We start from the raw sequence: 25,255 nt of genomic DNA on the forward strand, positions 1-25,255 counted from the left end.
AAGTGCTTTTATTTTCAAACGGTAGAATACAATTAATTGCGATTCACAACTGTATCTTTTTAGAGAAGCGTTCCTTAAATTGTGTACCGCGGAACCCCAGGTTTCCATGGAGATAACTCAAAGGAAATTTTACTTTAGTTCAGTCACGTACCTTGCTTTATTTCTTGATCCTGAATTTTGTCAAGTAGTGTTCCTATAGTGGCCGTGATCACGTCACAATTTCCATTCTTGATTTTTTTCTCGATCCACGGCTGTACCGAAGGCAAATGCACGAAATGTCGAAGAGCATGCACTGAAGCAATCTGAATACCAGAATCCTGCTCGCACAATTCGGATACCTGTGAAAAATCTTGAAGTCAATGTCATACACTGCACAATGTTTTATGCTTCTGAGAACAATTCCGGAAGAAACTTTCAATTGTGAACGTTCAAATTTGTTGTGAGTAGCCTTTTGGGTCAAAGAAAGCATTAAAGTGGTGATACAGTGAAACCTGTGTATAACGATACTGTTTTTAACGATAACCTGTCTATAACAATATTTTTTTTGGCCCCAGCAAAATGTCAGCATGAATAATCAAACTGTCTATAACGATAACCTGTCTATTACGATATCTTTTTTAGGTCCCAACAGTATCGTTGTAGTTACTGTACAGTTTTTCAAGTAAGAACAATTACAGAAAAATATTTTAAAGTTAAATAGGATAAAATTTAACACAAATAGTTACGTGATTTATGTACGTTATATTTTTATTCCTTCATATTCAACATGTTTTATGTCTTTTGGAGGTTTTTGGGAAATCTGAGCATTAAGAAAATGATTCCTTTGTCGGTCCGAAAATGCAATTTCAGCACCCAGAAGGAGCTTAAGTAATGATCGAGGTGATGCAGGTGAGTGGAGTCGATGACACACAAACAAGTCACTTGAGCATTACCTTAAAACCAATTGCTGGACCGGAGTAAGCGGCAAGCGTTCCGGCACATCTTTCCTGCCACTGGTGATCGATCGAAGCAGAAAAATCTTTGGCACGTGGTCTAGCATTTCTGAAAGACTTGAAAATTTGAGAGAGAACTTTGTTTATACTTTAAAGTCGGTGCTTTGGAGAATACGTTGAGCATCAGCAGTTAAAGCCGAGTGTCATCCTGATGAAGGGTTTCCTGAATTAATATGAAGATTAGGGCAACTGGCTAAGTGCAACTTTGGCTTGACGTAGTTTGGGATAACAAAGCCAGCCTGTTCCATTATTATACGAATTTCTCCCTAGTCCATAAATTCTTTTGTATGTCACGCATATTCATGATGTAAAAACGCACACAATGTGGTCTCAAACTGACCCTTTGCCTTCTTCTAACCTTTGCTCCCAATCATATACTCAAAATGAAAAGAAGACATGTCGAAATTTTCAACTTTAGTGACTACGAGCCATGAGCATGAGTTTTTTTAACGATCAACAATTGCCGCGTTTACGTTAGACCTGGTTTGTAAGAAATTTATCTTTGCATTAAGAAATACAATCATGGAAAATTTCTGGAGTCTGACATATGAGGGTGAGTCGGAAAATAAGTTTACCATAGCGACTGCGGACAGAGCTGTGTGTAAAAGTCAAAAAATATAAGGGGATATGAAAGGTATGACACAATTTAATTTGTCAACTTGAGTACCAAACTCGTTGAGACATCTGCCACACTGCTTGATAAGCTTCAAAAACCCTTCCAAGAAATCATCAGAGCTTTGCATATGGATGAAGCGTTGAACGGCTGTGGGGAAAGAGCGATTCGAAAAGCGATCTGACCTTCTCAGGTCTGGTGTTCAGATGTTGGGTAACAATGCGAGACCAAACTTGGCAATGGCAACGCAAAACCCTATTGCAATTTTTGATTGGAAGCGCCTACACCATTCGCCGTACACTCTTGATGTCGCACTAAGTGACTTCCATCGGCTTCCGACTTTGAAAAAGAATCTCGGCGGAAGGCACTTTCGAAGGCATGCTGAAGTCAAACTAGCCGTTAAAAGTTTCTTCTGTACGCAAAGTCCTGAGTTTTTCCCGGAGGGCTTTTGAAGCTTATCAAACGGTATAGCAGATTTCTCAATGTTCTTGGTACTTGCGGGCAAATATAAATTTATGTGTCTTATCTTTAATTTGCTGCGTTGCTCGGCTTTGCCCAGTCTACCTTGAAAATAAAAATTGTTTTAAGTGACGTATATTCAACCAGGGCTCCACTAAATTTCGCTTACGCTTATAGGCCGTGACAATCGCTGAAACTCATGGCAACAAAGAGGGCACTACAGAGAATCCTTGTTTTCTATTACGTGCCATTGCCATTGATCTGTTCCGTTCAGCGCCTCTTGCGGTCAAAATGGGAGACATCCAATCAAAAATAAACCAACTTTGAAACTTGTCATTGAGTGGTGGATGCACAGGATTGCTGTACATGCATCGTGAAACACAGAAAAGTCATAAATTGTCGAGGCTCAAAAGTGTCAGCGCCATCTAGTGGGGCCATAATTCAACAATCAGGCTCAAATAAAAGAAAAATATATATACAGTCGAGTTCCGACTTACGCGAGGGATGCGTTCCAAGACACCTCGCGTAAGTCGGAATTTCGCGTTGTGGAACAAGGTATGTTTAGTAATTTTTATAATCATACCCAATTTTTTCAGACGTTTGTAAACACCCCTCATATTGTTTCAAACCATTTATTAACTATAAATTGCAGTATCTTTTACAAAGAACGGAACACCCCTCTTTCTAGCCCCTTTAATCCACAATGCAAGAGCAGCTTCCATTTTCATGATTTTAGTATTTTACTTCGACACTACTCTGCGAGCTTCAGTATTAAAACTTAATTTATAACTTTTTACGGATTTCCTTTTCTTGATTTTTAATTATCCGAATTAAAGATTCACTCATACCTAATTTTCGCGCTACTTTTGATGCACTTTTTAAGTGTTCAAGCATGTCCAGAATTTTGACCTTTTCTTTATGTCAAAAACTTTCTCTTTCTCTTCCCATCTTTGGAAACTTTAGTTGAAAGAAAACGTTTGGGTGCGATTCAATTTTATGAACGTTCATATGTAGAATGAAAAAAACTGAATGAAGAATACCGAGTGGATATTTGTATAATTGAAAGAAAAGCGATGTTTAGACTAGTACAGTGAGTGAACTTCCTGTTTCAGTGATTCTAAAGGGATGAAAGTCCATTCACGAAACCAATATTTAGTGTCAATGAAGCCCATATTAACACTCCGCGATTCTTTTCCAAAAATTTTGTCGCTGCAGTTGTGGAGTTTGCGTCAGCAAAAAAAAAAAAAAAAAAAAAAATCATTACTCAGGAAAAACTCGCGTTGTAGCCATTTCGCGTAAGTCGGATCGCGTTGTAGCAGGATCCGACTGTATCATGCAAAATTTCCCTTCCAAACAATGGCAAGAGATATGAAAAATACTTTCAAGAAATTAAAATGAGAAAGATGGCTTTAAAAAACGTAACCACGGAAACACATAATAAAATAGTTTTAAGAAATTAAAATGAGAAAGAAGGATAGAAACAATGGATTCAAAAAGCGTAACAGTGGAAAAGCAAAATAAAATGATTAACAACTTGAATGGAGATGAAATTTTTCGAACTTGACTGATGGCTTGTAATTTTTTTTCCTTTGAAGATAGCAGTAAAGTTTTTCGACCATAGGTCGAGATAGATCTGCAGTAAAAAATGTCGCTTTTTCCAATGGTGTCGAAAAGAAAACACGAGAAATAAGCAGTGGCTGAACACAGCCAACAAAAAGTAGTCCCTGACATTAAATTTAGACACTGAAGTACTGGCCACAACATCCCATTACTATGCTTGCCTTCATCGCGAAGCTATTGAAATCTTCAACCATCCGTTAAATTTCAATAGAAAATGAGAGAACTTCAACTTACCAAAAACATGGCACACTGCCCTTTCATCTGCTCCCCACTTCAAAACAGACTGACGTCCGCTCCCATTTTGAATCTGAAGCCACTCCCACTTTCTATCAGTGCACCAATCACAGGAGACCGCAATCCAAGAGAAGAATGCAATCCAATCAGGAACTGGCATCTACCAGTAGTTTGGGAACGTCATCCAATAAAGAACCGGCACCTACCAGCGGTTTTACTTAAATATCTGAGCGACAGGCGCAGTTGCACATCAGTTTTTCGAAATTTTCACTTTTTGTTTTATTTTTGTTATGTGTGGCCTTGAAGACGTCCCTTTTTTTTTCCATTATCAATCATTGCATGCTTCTGCATATATTTTTTCTACTCCACAATTCTCTTCACGAAGTCAGTTAAATGGGGGTCCCCACAGGCCTGTTAGATATTACATGGCTTGGCTTGGCCCATCAGTCACATTGAACCCTTCCGCTGATGATGTCAGCCGCAGAGCTTGACAAAACGTTTGGATTTTCTTTTTCCTTTAGACTACGGTCAGTAAGCCCGGAAAAGTTATCTCTTCATAAAAAAAGAACTACTTATCGATTTTTTTTCGAACTGGTCTGTAAACCTTTCCGGTGCTGAAAGAAAGGTACTCTGAAAATGTCAGCGAAATTGACCGGGTGGTTCTGAAGTTTTGCGCGTTCAAACAAACAGATGCTTTTTGGAAACTTCATTTTATACTACAGTGTAAAAAAAATGTGTAACCATACTCCGTAAAAGCGGTGACAGCTTAGCTGCCTCTATAGCAATGGAGTAACTTAACTGATGAAACTGGTGTACGCTCATAACGTTACACCAGTTTTATCAGTTAAGTTACTCCATCGCTATGGAGGAAGCTAACCGCCGGAATAAGGTTGCACAAAGTGCAGAACGCTGCCACAATATTTACGGAGTAAGGTTACACCAGGGGCAGATTTACAGTCTATTCAAGGGGGTGGCGGTTGAAAATCGTGAAAGCCATCCCCCCAACCCGTCATGTAGAGGGACAAGGAGTCAAATGCCCTCCCCCCTTATCCTGTCTTTTAAATATTAATCGCCTGTAACGAATTTTCACCCCTTGTAGTGTCAAATCGCCACTTTGGGGGCGATCCCCACCAGGGTTGGAAACAACTGTTCTAAATCATAGTAATGTCTTATCATACCAGTATAGTGTAGTCCTGGAAGAAAAAGGTTGAAAATCACATACAGAAATATAAAAATTATCAAAATTCGAAAAAAGGGGTAGAGGCGAGCTTAGGTTCAACTTAAAAAGGGGGAAACGCTGTCCATCCTCGACTACACTAACTTTCTAAAATTAATTTAAAGCAAATTTGTGGAATGTACTTGATTAAAATTAGTACTGATTGCTAGTAATTTTTTCAATTCTATATCATTGGTTTCAGAAAATGACGGTCACGGAGGGGGCGGTCGCACATACCACCCCCCTAGTAAATCCGCCACTGGGTTACACATTTTTTTTTACAGTGTATGTAGAGATGCTTCATTCTAATTTTTGATTTTTAAACACAATTCCGACCACAGTCAGCATGGGAAATTTATTTTCCGACTCCTTTTCATACATGACGGTGACTTGGCGGCTTTTCGAGTTATCGCCATTATGAACATTGGTGACATTAGACGATAAATGACACTTAGTTCAAACAAACTACTATTAACAGATTTCCGATACTTGTTAATAGGCACCACTTACTTCGAAATTGAGAATTGATCATCTGCTGTGCAAAAAGGGCTTGGATGTGCCAAGTGGCATCAATAACGTTACAATCCGTCCATACAATCCGTCTTACCACGGATTATATGGAAAGGCAAACATCCGGATTACAGGCAGAAAAGGACGCATGTATTAGTTTTTAGGGATGTCAGCTTTTGCGGATGTATGTTAGCCTCTAAATTAGGCAGAGTCTCATTCAAATGAGCGGAACACGAGCATCAAATTTTTACTTTTCTCCCTCATTCAGATAAACTCGTCTAAGCTGGAAGTTTGCCAATTCCATACAATTCACGATTGGACAATATATTAGTTAGCATTTTGCAGTATTCATAAATTGTCGTGAAGTTTCTGTGGAGAAAATAATTCGTTCGGGAGAAATTCTGAAAATGGATTAATGTTTGATGTTGGATATTTCGGTGAATAGAACGGTCAAGTACTATAATATTTATAGGCGGGGAAGAGTCGATGACTGAACTTTATCACAGACGTTTCAATATGGCAGCCTCCATCTTAAAGCTCAACTCTCTACTTCCATCGAAGTATGTAAATAGACTGGGCATTGGGACCACATTTGGGCGATTTTACTGTATATGGTTATCCAGAATTGTCGAAAGTCTCCCAGAAAAAAACTAATAATGAGAAAGTAAATAAAAGAGAATATCAGAGTTGACTTCTACCATGCACCCTGTGAAGTTACTTAAGCAGTGAGAGTTACGCAGGCAACCAAAGCAATAATTTTTGCTTACCAGAGTGTTAGGCACTGTATATATTGGGAGAGGAATTTATTTCTAACGGTATTTTGTTCTGACTAACAGAAAGACTACTTTTTTAAAGATACGCACTTTTTATTATTGCTATTAAATTATATTCTAGGTGACCCAGAATGCCGTGGTTTACTTGGTATTAACTTGAAAACTTGGAAGGAAGTGGAGAAGTATTTGTTACTGTCCGTTTTCGAAAGCGAAGACTACCACTCAGGACATATTCCATTTCAAAAAGGGGCGATAGGTTGAGGATTAGCAGTCACAGCTCGCACTTGCTGTCTTTGAACATGTTATTTTGCACCTTTTACTTCCAGGTTTCCCTCCCTATTTTGATAAAATCACAGCAGACCTGACGCATGCGCAAATTGGCGCTAAGTCTCGGCTTAGAAAAACGAACAGTACCTATTTCGCATGTTTCAGGGGTTTGCGACCCAATCCCAAGGTGAATCTTGCTTGTTATAGTGATCTCTACCTCCCCTCCAAGGTTGTACACGGTAATCAGGAACACTACGGTGCAGCTTATTTTTGAAGTAAATGTGATCTTTTCACCCCCTAAATCTGGTTCCTTTACATATATTGTAACGGATCCGATGCGACATCCAACATTCTTGAAAGGACGACACAGTTCTTGAGGGAAACACAGGAAATTTATTTACACTATGTACAGGAAAGATTGTCAACAACTGCTAAATTAATCATCAGCAATTAAGCAAATATCACACAACACCGTAAACTCAACGGTTACACACGTTATACGAAAAACAACACAGCGAAATGCCTCGCAATAAACAGAGCTATTACACTCTCAGTACAAATTCTCAATCGAAACTAAACTTTTTATCATGCATAACGGCTTTTTATACACACCGAAAGAGATCTCTCAACTATTCCAGAAAATGCTACACCGTTCCACACTTTCTTATTTCTTTTCATTCACAAATCTTATCAATAAAAAATAGGGGAAATATACTTCAGCCGAATGTATAGGGGCTGTATATTCATTACGGGAAACTATTTACAGGTTACGTTACTACAATAATTACTATTTACAGAATTTGTAACAATTTATTAAAAAAAACTGAGGCAAAGCTTTAGCAGGATCTAATAATATTTAAAAGTAGCTCAACGATGGGAAAGTTTTCAATGCAGGGGAATGTGGGGCAAAGGGAAATGGCTAAGATGACTGAGCTTTTTCAAAATGAACCAATTAGAAATTTGTTCTGAAAATTACACTACAAAAAGAAAGAACATTGTATTAAAAATAAAACTTGCATTGAAACATTATTTTTTATTTTTGGCAGAAATCTTTAGCCTTCAAGTAAAAGTGGAAATATTTCTTTCTTTTTTTTCCATGGGGCGAAGTGAAAAATGAAATATTTTTGTAATGAAATATTTTATATTTGATTATGAAAAATATTTTTGATCAAATGAATCTGTAAATAAAATTTTGAATGAATAAATGAAATGAAAATGGAACCAATAAACGAATAATTAAATTAATTCATTAATTAATGTATGAAGAAAAACAAATGAGTGAGTAAAAGAGTGAATGAATAAGAAAATAAGCGAATGGATGAATAAATAAGTGAATTACTAAATGAAGAAACGTAAATGAATAAGTTAATAAATGGCTAATTAAATGTTTTAGTAAATGCTTGAATGCATGAGTGAGTAAACGAACTAAGTTATTTCACTTTGCCCCGCATCTACTCGATTACTTCAGCAAAATATTTAAAATACAAATAAGCTTAATATTAACTAAATAAATATTGCACCGCATATTAGAAGGTCTCAATTCATAGTTAAAATGTCAATAACAAAATCTTCATTATTTTATAATATATATATATAAAAAAAAGGCTTACAAAAAATATTACAATAAGAGTATCAATTTTTGAAAGTTACCTGTATTATCATAAGCTTCAATCTTTGGCAGTAATTTTTTCCTGACTGAAATAGACTATATGTGCAACTACATTGTTAATGTTACGAAAGGAAGTAAATTATTTTCCATAAGTGTTGGCAACCTTAATTTGCATTAGTTTTTTCTCATTCGTTCTTTCCTTCTTGCAGCAAGATCGCGTCAGCAGAATATGCAAATTGCCAGTAGCATTTAAGCTCCCGGCACTTGGCCTCATTCTCTTCCCTTTCAATTTCAACCCAAGTCAGACTTGGTTGTTTCTTTCGGCAGCTCAGTTGAGTCTGTCCGTTTTTGCCGATAGCTTCGGCTTACTGCTCTTGACATGAATATCATAGCTCAGTATGTTTAACGTTTCATACTTTGACTTAGAATGTTAGCTTCAGAAGTCATTTAAAGTATAATGAGCTACTTAATATTGTAAAGAGCGTATTCTCAATATTTCCTTTAACATGTCATTGTATATTTCATAGCCATAATAAACAAGTTACTTTTTAACTTTGGCTCTTCACGATGTTGCACAAGATAAATATGTTTTTTCAAGAAGTATCATACGTCCTGGTTGAGCTTCCACTTAAAGTTAATAAGCTAAGCACTTTTAAAAGCTCACAGTTTAACAGTTAAAATATTACCAGATAGGTGGTGCTGAACGCAGAGTAAATATTTCACCTTTTCACTTTGCTCCGCTATTTCACTTTTCCCCATATTCCCCTGTTTATTAATACATGTAACAAATTCTAATTTAATGATAACATTAAAAATACATTTAACATTACGTCAGTTTCCCCTTTTAACTCATGTAAGACATTATTAAACTATGTAAAACTTTAAATAGTGAAAAAAAAAAGAAAGAAAACCACAAACGAGCTATTTAGCGTTGCAATCATAGAATGCATTTACCACGGTTCTTAAATTTTTGGAAATACGTTTCTTTAAAACTTGGCTTTAACAAATTATGTATAATTTGGATCGCAATTAAATGCTTGTTTTTAATTCCTAAGGCTAGACTTCGTTCTTTCCGATAGCCTGATTATTGAACTGTAGTTGTAAATTTTACTTAATTGCTCCAAAAACTAAAACGACACTTACTTCAAATACCGGCTGCACTGTACTTTCCCAAGCCAGGTTACCAATCGCTTCCAAAATGTCCACAACAAGTGGATCCGAGCGGCACTGGTTCTTTCTTTCCTCCAACAACTTAATGAATGTGTCAGATATAATCCTTCTGCTATCTAGATTGGCTTTTGAAGCCAAGAACCCGGCAGATAGGCAGAGAGAACCAAGCACACCATCCTCGATCTGTGGGTTAGATATGATTTCGCTTACAGTACCCAAGAAGTCTGGCGAAGGCGAAGACAGATCAGACATAATGTCGCATACAGTGCGTAAATCTCTTGGAGATAGTCCATTGTTTTCCAGGAACGACAGAAGTACCTGCACAAAGAGAGAAAACAAAAAGAATCTGTTACAATAAAACCACAATTTAAGTTTAACAATTTCACTTTATCTAAAAGTGATACTTTTCCGTTACAGGTACGTCACTTGGCTCTTACTACTGCGGCGAAAATTAAAAAATTGCGCTTATGTAAAAGGGTATCCAGGTTTAAAAATTAGTATGAAAACAGTGAAGAGTTATATGACAAAAGCGATTGAAAAAATGGAAAAGAATCAAAGATCATTCATAAAATTTCAATCCATTAAAAATTATACTATGCATAATATCTTTATAAAATTTTGAAAGCATGCTAAATTTTTGGAAAAACTAACCTGGCAGCGTCGTAATGCTATGATAAGGATCTGGATAGCCTTCACAATCTTGCCCGGTCAGGTTGGCCCCAACTGGCATCCAGAAGATTATCAAAGCTTAAATTTTTCATTCTAATTAGGTGAATCATTAATTCAAATCGAATATATTTGGAATGTAGAAATTATATACGCTATAAGTGCGTAAATATTGCAATTGAAGATTTAGATCAACCTGTCAACAAATATCGATACTTTTTATCAAAGATAAGTTCTTTGTTTTTATTTTCATATATCAAACTGTTCTATTTATTTTTATTCAGACATTCGGAAGTTGATTTTTTTTTTTTCATTTCTAGCAATTTTGAACGATATTATTTATCGTTATCGAAAAAAAGTTTAAATTTTGCTCAGACGCGACATTTTTTTCGCTTAAGATTTACGCGATATGATTGCGAAAATTTTTAATGAAAATAATTTGTAGTACGTGGTAAACTTATACTTAAATAAAATTACTTCGCAGCATATACAGGCCAGTCTTTTCAAATTTTTCTGCGGGAGGGGAGGTTAAGGGTAGTAAAATAGATGCAAATTTTATCGAAACAGAGTAAAAACACGCCCACTTAAAAAAAAATGCAATGTATGTCTAAAACTTGGGAAGCGGCACTTGCCCCTAATGATCTGAGTAGATAAATTATGGAGGAAAAAATAGCTTCCTAGGTGAGGTAAATAAATAAATGAAATATTCTGTAAAAAAAAAACAACGTAAGGATATTTTTAAATAACGGATAAATTAAAGTTGAGCTCAAAAATATCAGCACACTGCTTTTAAGTGTATTACATAAGGGCCATCGTAATCTACTGTAAGACAGGAGTGACAAATGCTATGAAGCACCCCCCGAAGAACGAGCCCTCCCCCCCCCCCCAAGATGAAATCAAAAACCATCTAAAATACACCCCAAAGAATTTCAGTGGCGTAGTCTAAGTCATGAACTGCCCCCCCCCCCCCTTCCCCCTCGTGGACGCCCCTGTGTAAAGATGTGACTCGAAATATTCCCTACTAATGGTAGCCGCGCGGCTTTGCCCGTAGTAGAAAATTAAAAGGTCATTTGGTTCGCCTGTATATTTACAAATAATGGATGATGAATTTCTCGCCAATTTGCTATGTTCATTTGCTCGCCCATGTCATGGTTTCACGTTATGATAATTTGTTAATTTACTCGTCCACTTTATGATGATTTGCTAAGTATAATGTTCTTAAAATTGGAATAGAAAAGGAACAAAATCGAATTTCCGAAAAATCGCTTCGAGGTGCTCACCCCTATGCTACGAACTAATTCTGTGCCACATTTTATGAAAATCGGTCGAACGGTCTAGGCGCTATGCGCGTAGCAGACATCCAGAAATCCCAGAGACACAGACTTACAGCTTTATTATTAGTAAAGTATTCGCGTTCTTAGCATAAAACATATATATTTTCAACAACTCCAAAAATTAACACAAGGGCATTTTTGATCCAACGTCTTACGTTGAAGCTAATTAGAACTCTAAAGATTTCTTTCTCTTTCATTATTTATCTGTAGCCAAACCAAAACTAAACAACTTAAAAAATTTTTAATGAAAAGGCCCTCAAACCCGGCAATCTACAAAACATTTTTCCTTCATTGCGCTTGGAAGAGTACTTTAAATAATAAATATCGGACAAGAATATCTAAGATGTCTTTTTGCTTAACCTAAGAGGACTCTCTTCTATTTTTTTGGGTTTTGTATTCTGAGAGGCCGTTGTTAAGATACCGTGTGAGTTGAAATCATAATCGATACTTTCGTTTCAAGTTTTACTTTTCTCCCCATGGCAACGTATCCTTGGGTCGCTTAGAAACGACAAAAGATTATCTTCATCGTATTATGATATATTTTTGCACATGCGCTGCAAATCTCTACTTTCACGTTCAACTTTTCCTGATTATTTCATCTCACAATCTCAAAGTTGGTGTTTGCCGACTATATGTTTCTAGAAAAATTGTACCTTCATATACATCGTGTTACGTTAACGACCTAAACTAGAAATACCAGAAACGATTGTTATGAAACGAATTATACTTTGAAATCGTCTTTGAGCTGGGAATGGGAAGTATGTTTAGAACACCTGGATTCCCTCACTCTAAGTTTTTACAGCATTCAGACCATGATTGGAAGTTTAACAACGTCTATCAGTACAATCTTGCAGATGGGGACTGCTCCAGATCGGAAGCGGTCATTGCCGAGAGTGACCGCCTTTGCAAGGAGACGGGAGAACGAACGGAAAAGCTGAAGACTCAAGTCGAGAGAAAGTTTGATCAGAGAATATCGGATGTCGACCACTGGCGCAATGAATTAGACAAGTGCATTGCGAAGCTCCAAGACTGCTTGGACAAACTTTCCCACCTGAAGACGAGGGTGAAAAAGGCAGCCGAAAGTTGCAAGGACCCCATAAACACTTGCAAGAAGGCCCTTCTCCAAAGGGATAAAAGACTTGGCGTCGACCTGGTGCAGGACAAACCTCAGATGGAGATCCAGAAGTACTTGCTGTTTCTGGAGGAGGTGTTGAATATGCTGGAGAAGACGATGGGCCAGATAGAAGATCAAATGATTTCCGATCGAGCAGCTAAGCAAAGGATATTGAGAGATGTGACAGACAAGCAGGCAGCCTTGGAGATCGACTCTCATGCTTCTGGATGCCGGCCGGAAAATTATGTATCGAAAGGATTCAAGTTCGATCCCCACTTGATGTCCCCCGAAAGAGGAGCAATCACGCTTGCAGAATGGGAGAGATCAACTCGTCACAATATCGAGAAAGCGGAAGAAGAGATTAAGAAATCGACGGACTTTGGCCCCCGAGTAGAGGTATTTTTTAATGTTAATGATCAATTGAGTTCTTTGCACATGTGGGTTGGTGATAACTTCAAAAAAAAAAAAAAAAAATAATAATAATAATAATATCAGAAGAAATTATTTTTAAACAGGAAAAGGGTTCCGAGAAGATGTTTATAATTGTAAAATTGGCAATCTTTATCCATTGGCGTTAAATGTTTATCACCAATGCCTGCGCGAAGAATGTTTTTAATTTGGATACGTAAACAAAGACCAGGTTGCATAGGGTTACCATAAAGCGACGGTGTTACCAAAATAAAACTTTTCTCCCAAAAACCACGCCAGTTTCAGAATTATCGAAATATCCCCAAGATTAATAAAAGTATTTTGTTTGGTGAGCACACTTAATTTTTCAGGCGTTGTCGATTGGCGCAAGAGTTCGATAATTAGGTAAGAGGTGCGGTGTTGTTTAGTAGACACATTTGAGAATAATTTCAATTTGGTAACTCTGTTGCTTTATGGTAACCCTACGCAAAAAGACTTCCCACGACTCTTTGTTTACGTATGCAAAAGGGAACAAAGAAAATATTCCTCGCGCAAACATTGGTGTAAAACTAGACGCCAAAGAATCAAAATCACCAATTTCCTTAGTTACCGAAATCTTCCCCTGAGTGGTGACTGCGTCACATTATTTGTCGTAAATCTGGTTTTTGATATTTTACACCAGTACTGTTTCTTTCGGTTTAGATTTTAGATTATTCTGCAGTTATCTTCAAAAAGTTCTTTCTTTTGATATATAAATTTATTTTCTTAAGTAGTGTAAATTCTGATAAATTCTGACTTTTTTGGGATTTTCTTTCTAGTATTGTATTTTTAAGCACTTTCATTGGGGGATATTTCGATAATTGGGAATCTGGCGATCTTTTTTCATTGGCGTCAATTTTTGGCTCCAGCGCCTGCGCGAGAGGTATTTTTCTTTGCAAATCAAAACAAAGAGATGGGAAACATCTATTCACATAGGGTTACTTTAAATTAGCGAGGTTACCAAAATAAAATTATTTACGCCAAAAATGAGGCGACCGCGCCAGATTCCCAATTATCGAAACATCCCCTTTCATTGTACTTGGCCTGATTGTCACAGAAAAATCTCATGCCCGTTTTTACTTATATCTCAGCAACTAGACTACTTAGAGACTTCGGGATTTCACTCAATCATTTACTTAATCTTAAGATACAACTAAACGCTAAAGAATTCAGTTCTAAAATAAAATTATTATTTCGGTTAGGATGAAAAACAGCAAATTTCATGTCATTTCCCCATTGAATGTTCAAAATATAAAACCCATTGTTACAAACTTTATTGCCTTGCAACATGAATAATAATAGTAATCATAATAAAAATTTTGAATCAAGGCTTCTCTGGAGCAAGCATGAAATTTATCCACTATCACTGCTTTCTTAGGATTTTTATCCTCATCTATACCAATAATCGAAAACGGGGCTAAGTAAAGACATGTATGAAAATCTTTATCACGAGTAACTTGTATATTGTGAGGTATAACTTTGATATACCCCACCAAAAATTACGCGCCAAATCTGGCACACCCTACGGACTTCTTAGGGTTGCTGTTTCTTATTTTTGTGTTGCCAATTTAGGTTTTTTCAGCTTTTAGGTTTTTGCTGTTGCCAAATTTAGTATTTTCTTGTATTTTGTACCATGAGTGAGGGAAAAAAAGTCGCCAAATTTCCGATTTGGGGGGGGGGGGTATATCAAAGTAGTTCCTATTGTGAAATATGAATTAGTTTCGCAAACCTTTAATATTTAAATGGTTCTAATTAAATTTCCACACAAACAAATCTTAGGGGGGAAACAACGTTTAATTTTTAGTGCCAAATGCTTAAAGTTTCAGACACGTATGTAGTTTTTTTCCCCTTTTAGTATGAAGCATTTAAATGTAAAAAAGGGATGAAATTTCGTGATGGTAATATTATTATATTTCTGAAATTCATTTACACCAAAAAGATTAAAATAACAGATTTTTTTTTTTATAAAATACTAAACACTTTTCATAATGCACTCAAAAGGACAGAATTACATTTCTGGGTGAGGAAGGACAGTATTTAAGTATAACTGTAGCTTTTCCAGCTTCCCCAAGCTTTCCCAGAAAAATATGCATATTTCAGCACTCAAATTTATGACAAAAAGTTAGATAATGATAAGAAATTCTTACTGACTTGAGCCGCACTTTTCTTCGTTTGTGAAGTCATTTTCTTGGAATAATTGAAAACTACAGGAATACTTAAATATTGTTCTTTCTGACCAAGAAACGTTATTTTGCCGTTTTGAATGCATTATGAAAAGTGTTTAGTATTTTTAAAAAAATTCTGATATTATTATTATTAAGCACTTTCATTGTACTTGGCCTGATTGTCACGAGAAAATTTAAGGCCTGCTTTTGCTTAGGTCTCAGCAACTAGACCACTTAGAGACTTCGGGATTTCACTATATGATTTGCTTAATCATAAGGTACAACTAAACGCTAAACAATTATTTGTCCTCGCATCCCGGGTATCTAAATATAAGGTCTTAAAGTCTGTCAAAATTTCAAGAAAAGTCGCCAAATTTAGCGAGTTGAAGTGAGTAATGGAAGACATCTTTTCACGCTTTGCAAATGGATGATCTGAGTCACGCAGACGGTGAAACTGCGCCAAGTCTTGAAATGTGGCGCTTTTTTTAAAATTTTAGTAGATTTTAAGGCCCTATATCTCTATAAGGGGAGACGAGGGCAAACTGTTTACAACAAAAAATTTCTCAATATGCTCTTCAGATTGCTAACATTTGAACTTTTTTCATTAGTACACAATTTGTGTGATTCCCGGGTGAGAATAAATTTTTAGCTTGAAAACATACTAACAGAGTGTATCATCACATATTTTAGGAGATGCTGTACCAGACTTACAACGACTCAACCCGTCAAAAGCAAAATGTAATCAATGCCCTCAATGATCGCATCCAAGAACTGACCGATGCGCAGAAGAACCTGGAGGAAAGACTTGCCCGGGTCCAGAAGCAGATTCTGGAGATCGAAGATACCATACTCAAGCTGGACCAGTCCATGGACCACAAGTTGCCAGTCATGGAACTGGCTGGTAACAGGATGGAAGGGCGCCGCCAACGGCCGAGATACGAACTGTGCAGAGACATGGTGGATGTCGAACTGGAAGAGGAGGTCAGGAACTTGAGTCTCTCCTTGCACCAGTTGCGCGACCAGAAGAGTCAGGCGAGAGAAATGCTGCGCAAGCTCGAGCAGACGAAGCTTGCTTTGCAAAAGGATATTGAGATCAAAAAGAATAGCATCTACATTGACCAGGAACATTGTATCAACACTTTCGCAAATGTGTCTCACATACGGCACTGAAACTAAAATAGTTTGCTGCATAGTTGAGATCGGACAGAATGTCACAAGAGATTTAATAGCGATGCAAATTTTTGGACTGTTCGGCTGAGTTGTTTGATGTTGTAGCTACCTTTAATATGTTGTTGATTTTCGACACAGAATCAAGTAAAAAAGTTAAAAAATAGAAACGATATTTTTTAAAAAGAAGTTTAAAGTTAATAAGTTTAAGTTATTTTAATAAAATATTTTTTTCTCATTATTTTGAGATTCTAACCAGATAATTTCTTTAAAAACCATCATCTAGCATTTAAAAACTTTTTTTGAATATAAATAGAAATGTTGGTTAAAAAAACAAGAAAATAAACTTTACAATCGAATGTTGACTTATTTTATAATTGTATTATTTACTTATATGTATTTTTTATACTCGGGGTATGAAGAACTTAATTCAGTTGAGTAGTAGTTTAAAAAAAGTTAGCATTAGAAAGAATCTTAAGATGTATAAATCAGTGCTAGTTGATGACCTGGCCCGGATCAATAAATTTCGGGCTCCCCTGCAACAAAATCTGCAGGGCCCCTTTCCAGAGACCAGCTGTGTATATTTACAAGTATAATAAATCTTAGTGCTAGTTTTTTTTTTTTTTTTGGTTTTGCTTTTTTTTTTTTTTTTCAATTTTTTTTTCTATTTCCCAGGATCTTAGGACGATGGGCCCTTTAAGGTCGTGCCGCCCTCGCCGCGCTGCGGGGTCTGTGGGTAAGCAGATCCGGGCTTGTATGATGCCTGTTGTTTGATCATATTTTTGAAAAAAATTAGGAAGTTCTGATAAATCTGCTACGGAGAAGAATCTTTGCAACATATAAAATTGAGCAATCTGCAAGCCAGTACAGACTTCAAAATTAAAGGAAAAGTGCTCCAGAAGAAATTTGAATGTTTTGAATTATTGACACTAAAACACCACTTAAAATGTCATTCCAAATCGATAGATTTGGGATTCTAATAAAGTGACATAGCTTAAGAAAGAAATGATATCTTAAGCAATTTAGATTTCCCATTGTTTGATAAAATTCGTCAAACAAATGCATAAGCTTTTTTTTTTCTGTTTTTTACTTTACACAAGTTCAAAATTTATTTCAGTTTGCAAAGCATATTTCATTTCATTCATTGAAAAATAATATGTGAAATATGTTATTCAACGTTGTTAGTTTTTTATTGAACTGCATTTTAATGTTGTTTTTTTCATACACTATTGAAAATTGTTTTTGTAGCGTGGGTATTATTGTCTTGCTAAGGAGAAAAGAGATACAACTCTCTGTCAATAATTTTTTAAATGCAGATGCGCAACTACTTTTAATTATTTGTAAATAACTTTTGAGACATAGTTTTCCTTTCATTCAATAAATATCTCGTTCCAAAGCTTTTAACTAAGTTATCAATGCATACAAAGCAGAATCTTCTATCTTTAGACACACAGCTGTAATTTATTTTGTACATAATGTCACATTTTGGTGTTATGTATTAAGCTTCCCAAAGAATATTTTTTATACGAGGGATGTTTTTAAAGTAAGTACTGTTTTGGAATAAGGAAAGAACTAGATAGAGCAAAGAAATTTATAGCATATAAATCTACCACCCTTACGCTATTTTTCGACATTGCTCCGGTGATTTTCCAAGCGTTTGTCGTGGGATGGTATAAGTTTTTGTATACCTATTCGTATAAAGCTGCCTACGTAATCAACCATGAAGACTCTTACAGGGCTTTGGCTGGGACGTTTTTAAACATTCTCCGAAATTCCCGAACCTCGTTTACAGCAACTTTCATTTGCTTTACCATCTAAAGTCTTTTTTTAGCGGTCGATGGCACAACATCAATAATGAAATCAGAGAACACCATAGGCAGCAACTTTCTACGAAGTATGCAAAGACCTGTACCACCATATTTAGCAGTGAGAAGCAAAGGAATGTAAGTGAACATTTTCAAGTTTTGAATAAGATGAGTTTAAAGGTAACTTCCTAGGAAGGCTTTCATTGAACTTTTTTTTTCTAAATCATGCTATACAGCAACACCTACCAGAGCTACTTGTACTATCTCTTGCCCCAAGACAGAGGAGAGGTTAACCTACAATATGTACTGGTTATATTCAAATTTTTAATTTTGCCACTAGCATCCCTTTGCTTCTCACTGCTTCGTATGACAAATGCTTGGAAAATCACGGGAGCAATGTCGAAAAATAGCGTAAGGGTGGTAGATTTTTGTGCAATAAATTTCTTTGCTCTCTCTGTACTTGTTCCTTTTTATTTCAAAACGGTACTTACTTTAAAAGCATCCCTCGTAATTAGTATTCTTAAACATCAAATAGAAGTTGAAATTGACAGCAGAAACAGAATACTACCTGGTATGCGCTTACAGGGTACACATAGTTTTCTAACGAGAAAATATTTACTACTAATTACATACAGCCGGGGCCAATCTAATCTGGCAGTGACGTGATGCTGCGATTAGGATTTGCATAGGGATGCTATATATAGTCAATACAGGGGCCTTAGTTCTGCGTAGCCATCACATTGCTGCCAGGTTAGGTTTGCCCCAATTATGATATCTTCAACGAAAACTTTACATTCGGAAAAGTTAATCTACATAACGAGAACATTGAAAAACCTTCAAAGGGCTTTAACTTTATGAGTAAGATACTATTTTGGGGTTTTATTGTGACGATGCAAACAATTTGTTAAATTCAGCGGAATGAAAAAAAAAAAAGAAAAAAAAAACAAGTATTTACTTTTTAATTATTTTGAAAATGAAACGAATGTCGTTAATATTTAGTATAGATTATTAAAGCGGTGCTTTGTTTTTAAATCAAAGTACATATTCGAACTTAGAATGACTGCTTATTTACGAATCGTTTCTGTATTCTCAATGCTAAAACAAACCACCATTGCTACGAATGCAACATTTAACTGTAAGTTCTTCTTTTGTGCAATAGAACTACTTCTGCTGGGAAGCCATCTTTACGGTTTCCCATCCTACTTACAATTAGAAATTTCTGAAGAGTTTGAATGAGTACCTTTTCTGCTTCGGGTCCTCCAGTTAGAGTCAAAAGTTGAAGGAAATCTTTGCAGAGGGAGAAATTTTTCTTGCACAGTTCTTGCATTGTCTGAAAAGTGGAGTATTTTATGCAATTGTAAAGAGTGTAATCGTTTCACATTTTAATTCAGCGGAATAAAAACACAATATACAGTGGGATAAGAAATAATTTAGACACAGATAATACACCATAACTTTAATGCTAATGAAAATATTTCGAAAAAACTTCAAAATAAATATGAATACATTATTTCGTCTAATATATTTACGAATTTTCAAAGTGTCTACCTCAAGGGTTAATAGAGAGCTTTAAACGCGTCACAAAAGTTTCGACCCTGGGCCGCAACTCACTTACTGATATTTTATCCCATCCCTTGCATAAGGATTTTTTTAGGGATGCCAAAGTTTTAAGAAGTTTAGCACACAACCATGTCTCCACGATGAATCAAACAGAATAATCCATCTGGTTCAAAACTGGGGAATACGGTTGCCATTCTTGAACTCCAATAAAATCCGGAAAATTTATCTTGAACCAGTCTTGAGTGCCTTTAGCTCTGTGTGCAGATGTGGAATCCTGTTGGAAGGTCCATCTTTTGTTTCCAAAGAACTTTTGCGACCAAGGTAAGACAACATCTTACAAAATACGTTTGTGATATGTTTCTAAGTTAATCCCTTGATCAACAAAAACAAGTTAGGTTTACCCACTAGCTTATAACTCACCCCAAACTATTAAATTGGGGTAGTTTGCGCAGTTCAACAGGGCAAGAAGTTCCTGGAGACAAGGTTGTGTGCTAAACTTCCTAAAACTTTGGCATCCCTAAATGCAAGGGATGGGATAAAATATCAGTAAGTGAGTTGCGGTGCCGAGCTTAAAATTTTGTGACACGTTTAAAGTCTCTGTATTCATCCTAAAGGTAGATATACTTTTAAAAATTTGTAAATATATTGTTATACTAGCTTTTATCCGCGGCTGCGCTCATGTTGATGTAGTTCCTTTTCAATTGATTGAAGTTAATGGTCAACAGAAGCAGAGATCAAATAGTTATCAAAAAATGGTTTCTCCCCACTTTAATGTATCAAAAGGTATGATTAAAACTAAAAATCAGGGGGGGGGGGGTAAATGAAATGTTGGCGAAATTGGGAAGACACCCAAAAAAATCACTCAACATAAATCAGGAAAACGCTCAGGAGTTGTAAAGAAGTTAGAACGGGTAATTCTCAAAAATTCCAATTCGAGTGAGGTCAACAATTCTTAAATAAAGTCAAACATTTCCCTTATAATCCCGATCCCCTTCAAATGATGTCCAGCGCTACACCGGCTATCTAAATTATTGTCTAGCTTCCAACCGGACAAATCGTCCCAAAATAGGGTCAACGGTCAATACACATCCTGATTATAATAATGTCCCTTTAAAATGAGAACATCAGACCTTTAAAACCCTCATCAGAAGGAAATCAACTGTTTCTAAATAACTTAAACGGTCCTGATTAAAATACTAAAAAGTTCATAGTAAAAATACTATTAAAATCAGAGTAAGCACAACAGTTTTTTCCTTTTTTTTTTAAGTTCCCTTTTAAATGAGGACAATAGTACAAAAAACTTCTCATTTCGGATAGAGAAGCATTCCACTTGACTGTTTTGATGTGCTATCATTTTATTTTCCCGCCAGCACCCTCTGCAGCATCACCGTCGACCGGCTCCTCACGATGCTGCTCCTATAGCGAAAACAGTCTCCAGGTTGCATCCATGTCCTACACATAAGCACATACATACACACCTTCACACACATACACATACATACACCTACACACATACACAAACACATACAGACACACGCATATATAGACACTTACACATACACACACACCTACACACAACTACCCACACACTCATGCCTGCACACAGACATAAACACACATGCCTATACACACATACACATACCTCCCTACACACAAACGCACATGCCCCCCCACACACATAAACACACATACCTGCATACACAAACACACACACACACTCGTGATTGCGAAAAACATAATTTGAATTCAAGAGGTCAAAATTCAAATTAATTTTTTTTTTTTTGCTTATTCTATCAATTTCAGTGACTAAAAGTACTGCTTTTGACTGAAGGAAACAACCCCATTATTAGCGGCACGTGAATTATTTATTAAATAAAATATTATTTTTGGCTAATTTGGCAAAACCTACCACTTTTATCTGGCAACCCTAGCTCCGCAGCAATGAAAAATCCGATCCAAAATGGCTAAACTTAAGCTGATGCGCCGGCCTATCTATATAGCGGCTCTTCGTTGATCATGATTTGTCTCCGTTAAATGTCAACTATGATGGCTGTTCTGTAAGTAATAAGACTAAATTGATAAAAAATACAAAACAACTTTAATCGTCATAATTTACATGTTTTTTTAAAGAATAATTTCTATGGGTTTTTAAGGATAATTTCTATGGGAATAATTTCTATGAATATTCTAAATAATTTCTATGGGATTAAGAATAATTTTGATAATTTCTATGGAACGTGCATTTATTCCAACGTTCTGTCCACTTCTTAAAATCTTGTGAACGTTAAGTTCGAGAGAACCTTTTTAAAACCGCCTCCGCAGAGTTTAGACAGGCTTTGTTGCGTTCAAAATGTTTGCCTCGTAATGGTTTCTTATAAGTTGAGGAAACAGCTAGAAATTACTAATGTAAATGTAAAATATTTCTGCGATTCCCCTTGATGATGACAGCAGCAGTGTTAATCATTGTCTCCGTGATGGACGTTGAAGTTTGTCTCTCACGTTCAATATCTTCCATATTTTGCCTGCCTTCCTTAAAAGCTTTATGCCAGCAAAAAGTACTGACTCTAAACATTGCTCCCTCGTTGAAAACTTCACGTATCATATATCACAGGTCTCCAAAGCTGATTTTTTCAGACGAAAAGTTGAATCGCATAACTTAACAGACATTTTTCACATTATTCACACATTTTTCACAGAAATTAACATTCCGATGAGTGGTTCGTGGCAGTAAAATTAGTCTTATACAGTGGATGCCGGATAATTGAATCAGTGGTAAATTGAATCAAATGCTTTGATGAATCAAATCGTCTGAAACAGAACGATGTCCAGCTTTATTGAATTTGCCGCCTTATTGAATAAGCCGCTTGATAGAATCAGAACGGTTTCGAACAAATGTGATTCAAATAAGCGGCGGCCACTGTATTATTGAACAGCCTAACGTAATATCGGACCACGAATGGGGTTGTTTCCTTCAGTAAAAAGTACTACTTTTAGTCACTGACATTGATAGAATGGGCAAAGAAAATAACATGGTCCCAGAAAATACTTTCAGTTTCCCAATAGTTATTTTTTAATTAATTTTTTAAAATGTCCGAATTTGAAAACAAGGTGTGGTCTTTATGACGTCACAAATGATGCAATTTGACGCATCTTTATACCACTTTTCCACGTTATGATAATCAAGAAGCGAATTAAATATTGCGCTCTACGCTTGCCATCAACCATATCGTTGCCAATACACGTGAGTAAAGATGCGAATTAAATATTTTTCTCCGTGAGTGGCAACTGTGAATGGCATTTCATCATTTGTGATGTCACACGACAGAAACGTAAACAATGAAAGCGCACCGATTTAAGTAATTTCTTTAAAATATTAAACTTGATCAAATTATTTAAAAAATGGTCAGATCCTATATTTTTAAGCATGCTCTTTCAGAAAAAAAATACTTTTAAAATTTTGGAAACGACCCCATTATGTTTACCTATTTGAAATTCTATTTCTTATATAATTTTTGAGAATTTTTCTTCTTATTGTTCCTGATTATACTAATTATTTTTAGGTTCGTAATTTGGTTGTTGTGAAAAAAAAATGGAACTTTAATGTGTAACATTTGTAAGATGCCTTTCGTAATTCTTACCTCTTGGTTCAACGATGTCCTAATCATAACCGATAAAGATATAGGCTCTTTATCTATCTTCAGGCTCAACTCCCGTTCCACAATTTCAAACATTAGTTGCACTGTAAATGAAACGAAACTTAGTACGAACAGGTGAACACATTTTTTTTTTTTTTTGTCAATTGAATCTTGATTGAAAGCAAATAATCGCTAATATTCTAAAATAAACAACTTGAAATCAAATGAGGATCTTACGCGTATAAGCAAAATGCTGTAAGTGAAAAAAATGAAAATTTTGGCAATAACTTGTTCAAATGATGGGGTAAACATCAATCTATTATATGTCACGAGATGCCAGTGGTAACAGGCACAACAATCCAGTGTAATTTTAAAACTACTGATTAGCCGCGGTCTTATGCTTAGAAAAAAAAAATAAGAATCGACGAGGATTGACTGCAAATAGATGGATAAATACACCCATTTTAACTTAACTAGTGTAAATTCTATTTTCAGACATTCCTTTTTCCCACTCCCCTTCCCTTCCAATGACATCAAGACTTTCAAGACCACCGAAACCTGACTAATTAAAACTTGATTTTTGGATATACACTACTGGCTGCTTTAGATCAGCACTGCTTACTGCTTTTTAGCTCTACACTACTTACTGATTTCTAGATCTACGCTACTTACTGATTTCTAGATCTACGCTACTTACGAGCGTAAACGAGTGACCAGACCAGTTTTTCTTGAAGAAATTCCCCTCCCCTCCCCAATGCGTTTTTGGTGTAATCTAGCTTGATCTATTTCATTTAATCTGTTTGCATGATGTTTTCGCGTATGTGTGTAATTTGCAATAACGAGCGATTCTTATTCAGCTCTTCCATACATTTTTTATATACACTGTTGTCGTTTTTAGCTATAGTTTAAATGTATGCGAGTATCTTTGATTTTGGTAAGCTATTGCATGCACTAGTCCGTCTTGTGAGTTATCCTCGAAATTCGCTAATTCGTGGTTACCGTGCCTCCCCTTCCCATTCCACGCATAATCAGGAGTTCACATACTCCAACAATTCAAACTTCTTACTCGATTTATACAAACGCCAAAGAAGATCTTTGGTAATGTTACACATTTTTTAAAAATTAATCTAGTTATTAACATTTTTTTCATGTCTGTAATATCGCCTATTGTTTACTATAGGGTAGACAGGAGCAAGTTTACGCAGTGCCCTTTTTTCAAAACAAATTATATCTGGATAGCCAACTCTCATAACAGACTGATGCTGCTCCCTAGCAAATATCCTCACAAGATTTGGAGCATCAGTCGAGCTTCGGTTTAGCATGCGGATAGGAAAATCTGTTTTCTACCAAGTTGAGTCAACTTCGTTGAACGTTTAAGCTGGTTGTGAAAAAATACTACTTAGTTAAGTAAGAACAAACATATAAAAAAAATTAGCCGAATTTTATCCTTTTATGAGAATTGTATTTGTATGAACTACAATATTATTCAAAATTTTTCACATTAAAAATAAATCCAAACTTGGAGACGGACGTCTCCAAGCACCTTTAAGCACGTGCTTACTGTGTCTTACTACTAAACGTGCCCTGACGCTTTTTTTTTTTGCTCCGAACGGTCTCAAAACTTTTTAGTATTTTCAGGCTATTTAGGTTTGAAAATTACCATTTAGTTTTTAATTGAGTTACAAATTCGTATCGTATAGCTTACAATCATGTAGTACTGTCTTCATGCCCGTTCAGAGTTTACTTTATACACTATTCAGTCTGTAACAAATTTGCTTTATTTTAACGATGGTAAGACATTTTGGTTAAAATAGTAAAAGAACCACGTTAGGTGTCAAAATAAATATGCGTAAACGTGCCCCGTCTCGGGGCACATTTGCGCAACCGACTTGGACACAA

At 36.0% G+C, this 25,255-nt stretch overlaps 1 protein-coding gene across 1 annotated transcript in view; it reads right to left on the bottom strand.

Annotated features, from left to right (window-relative positions):
* LOC129234433 (uncharacterized) overlaps nucleotides 1-25,255 on the bottom strand; it is an 86,535-nt gene that overhangs the window by 11,348 nt on the left and 49,932 nt on the right. The window contains exons 11-14 of the mRNA XM_054868432.1: nucleotides 23,360-23,460; nucleotides 19,402-19,491; nucleotides 9,437-9,781; nucleotides 152-338 (exon numbers count right to left, since the gene is read on the bottom strand). Of these exons, the coding sequence (XP_054724407.1) occupies nucleotides 152-338; nucleotides 9,437-9,781; nucleotides 19,402-19,491; nucleotides 23,360-23,460 (723 nt within the window). The remainder of the gene's footprint in view (nucleotides 1-151; nucleotides 339-9,436; nucleotides 9,782-19,401; nucleotides 19,492-23,359; nucleotides 23,461-25,255) is intronic.

Source organism: Uloborus diversus, chromosome 1, assembly GCF_026930045.1.
Source record: "Uloborus diversus isolate 005 chromosome 1, Udiv.v.3.1, whole genome shotgun sequence".
Lineage (NCBI taxonomy): Eukaryota > Metazoa > Arthropoda > Arachnida > Araneae > Uloboridae > Uloborus > Uloborus diversus.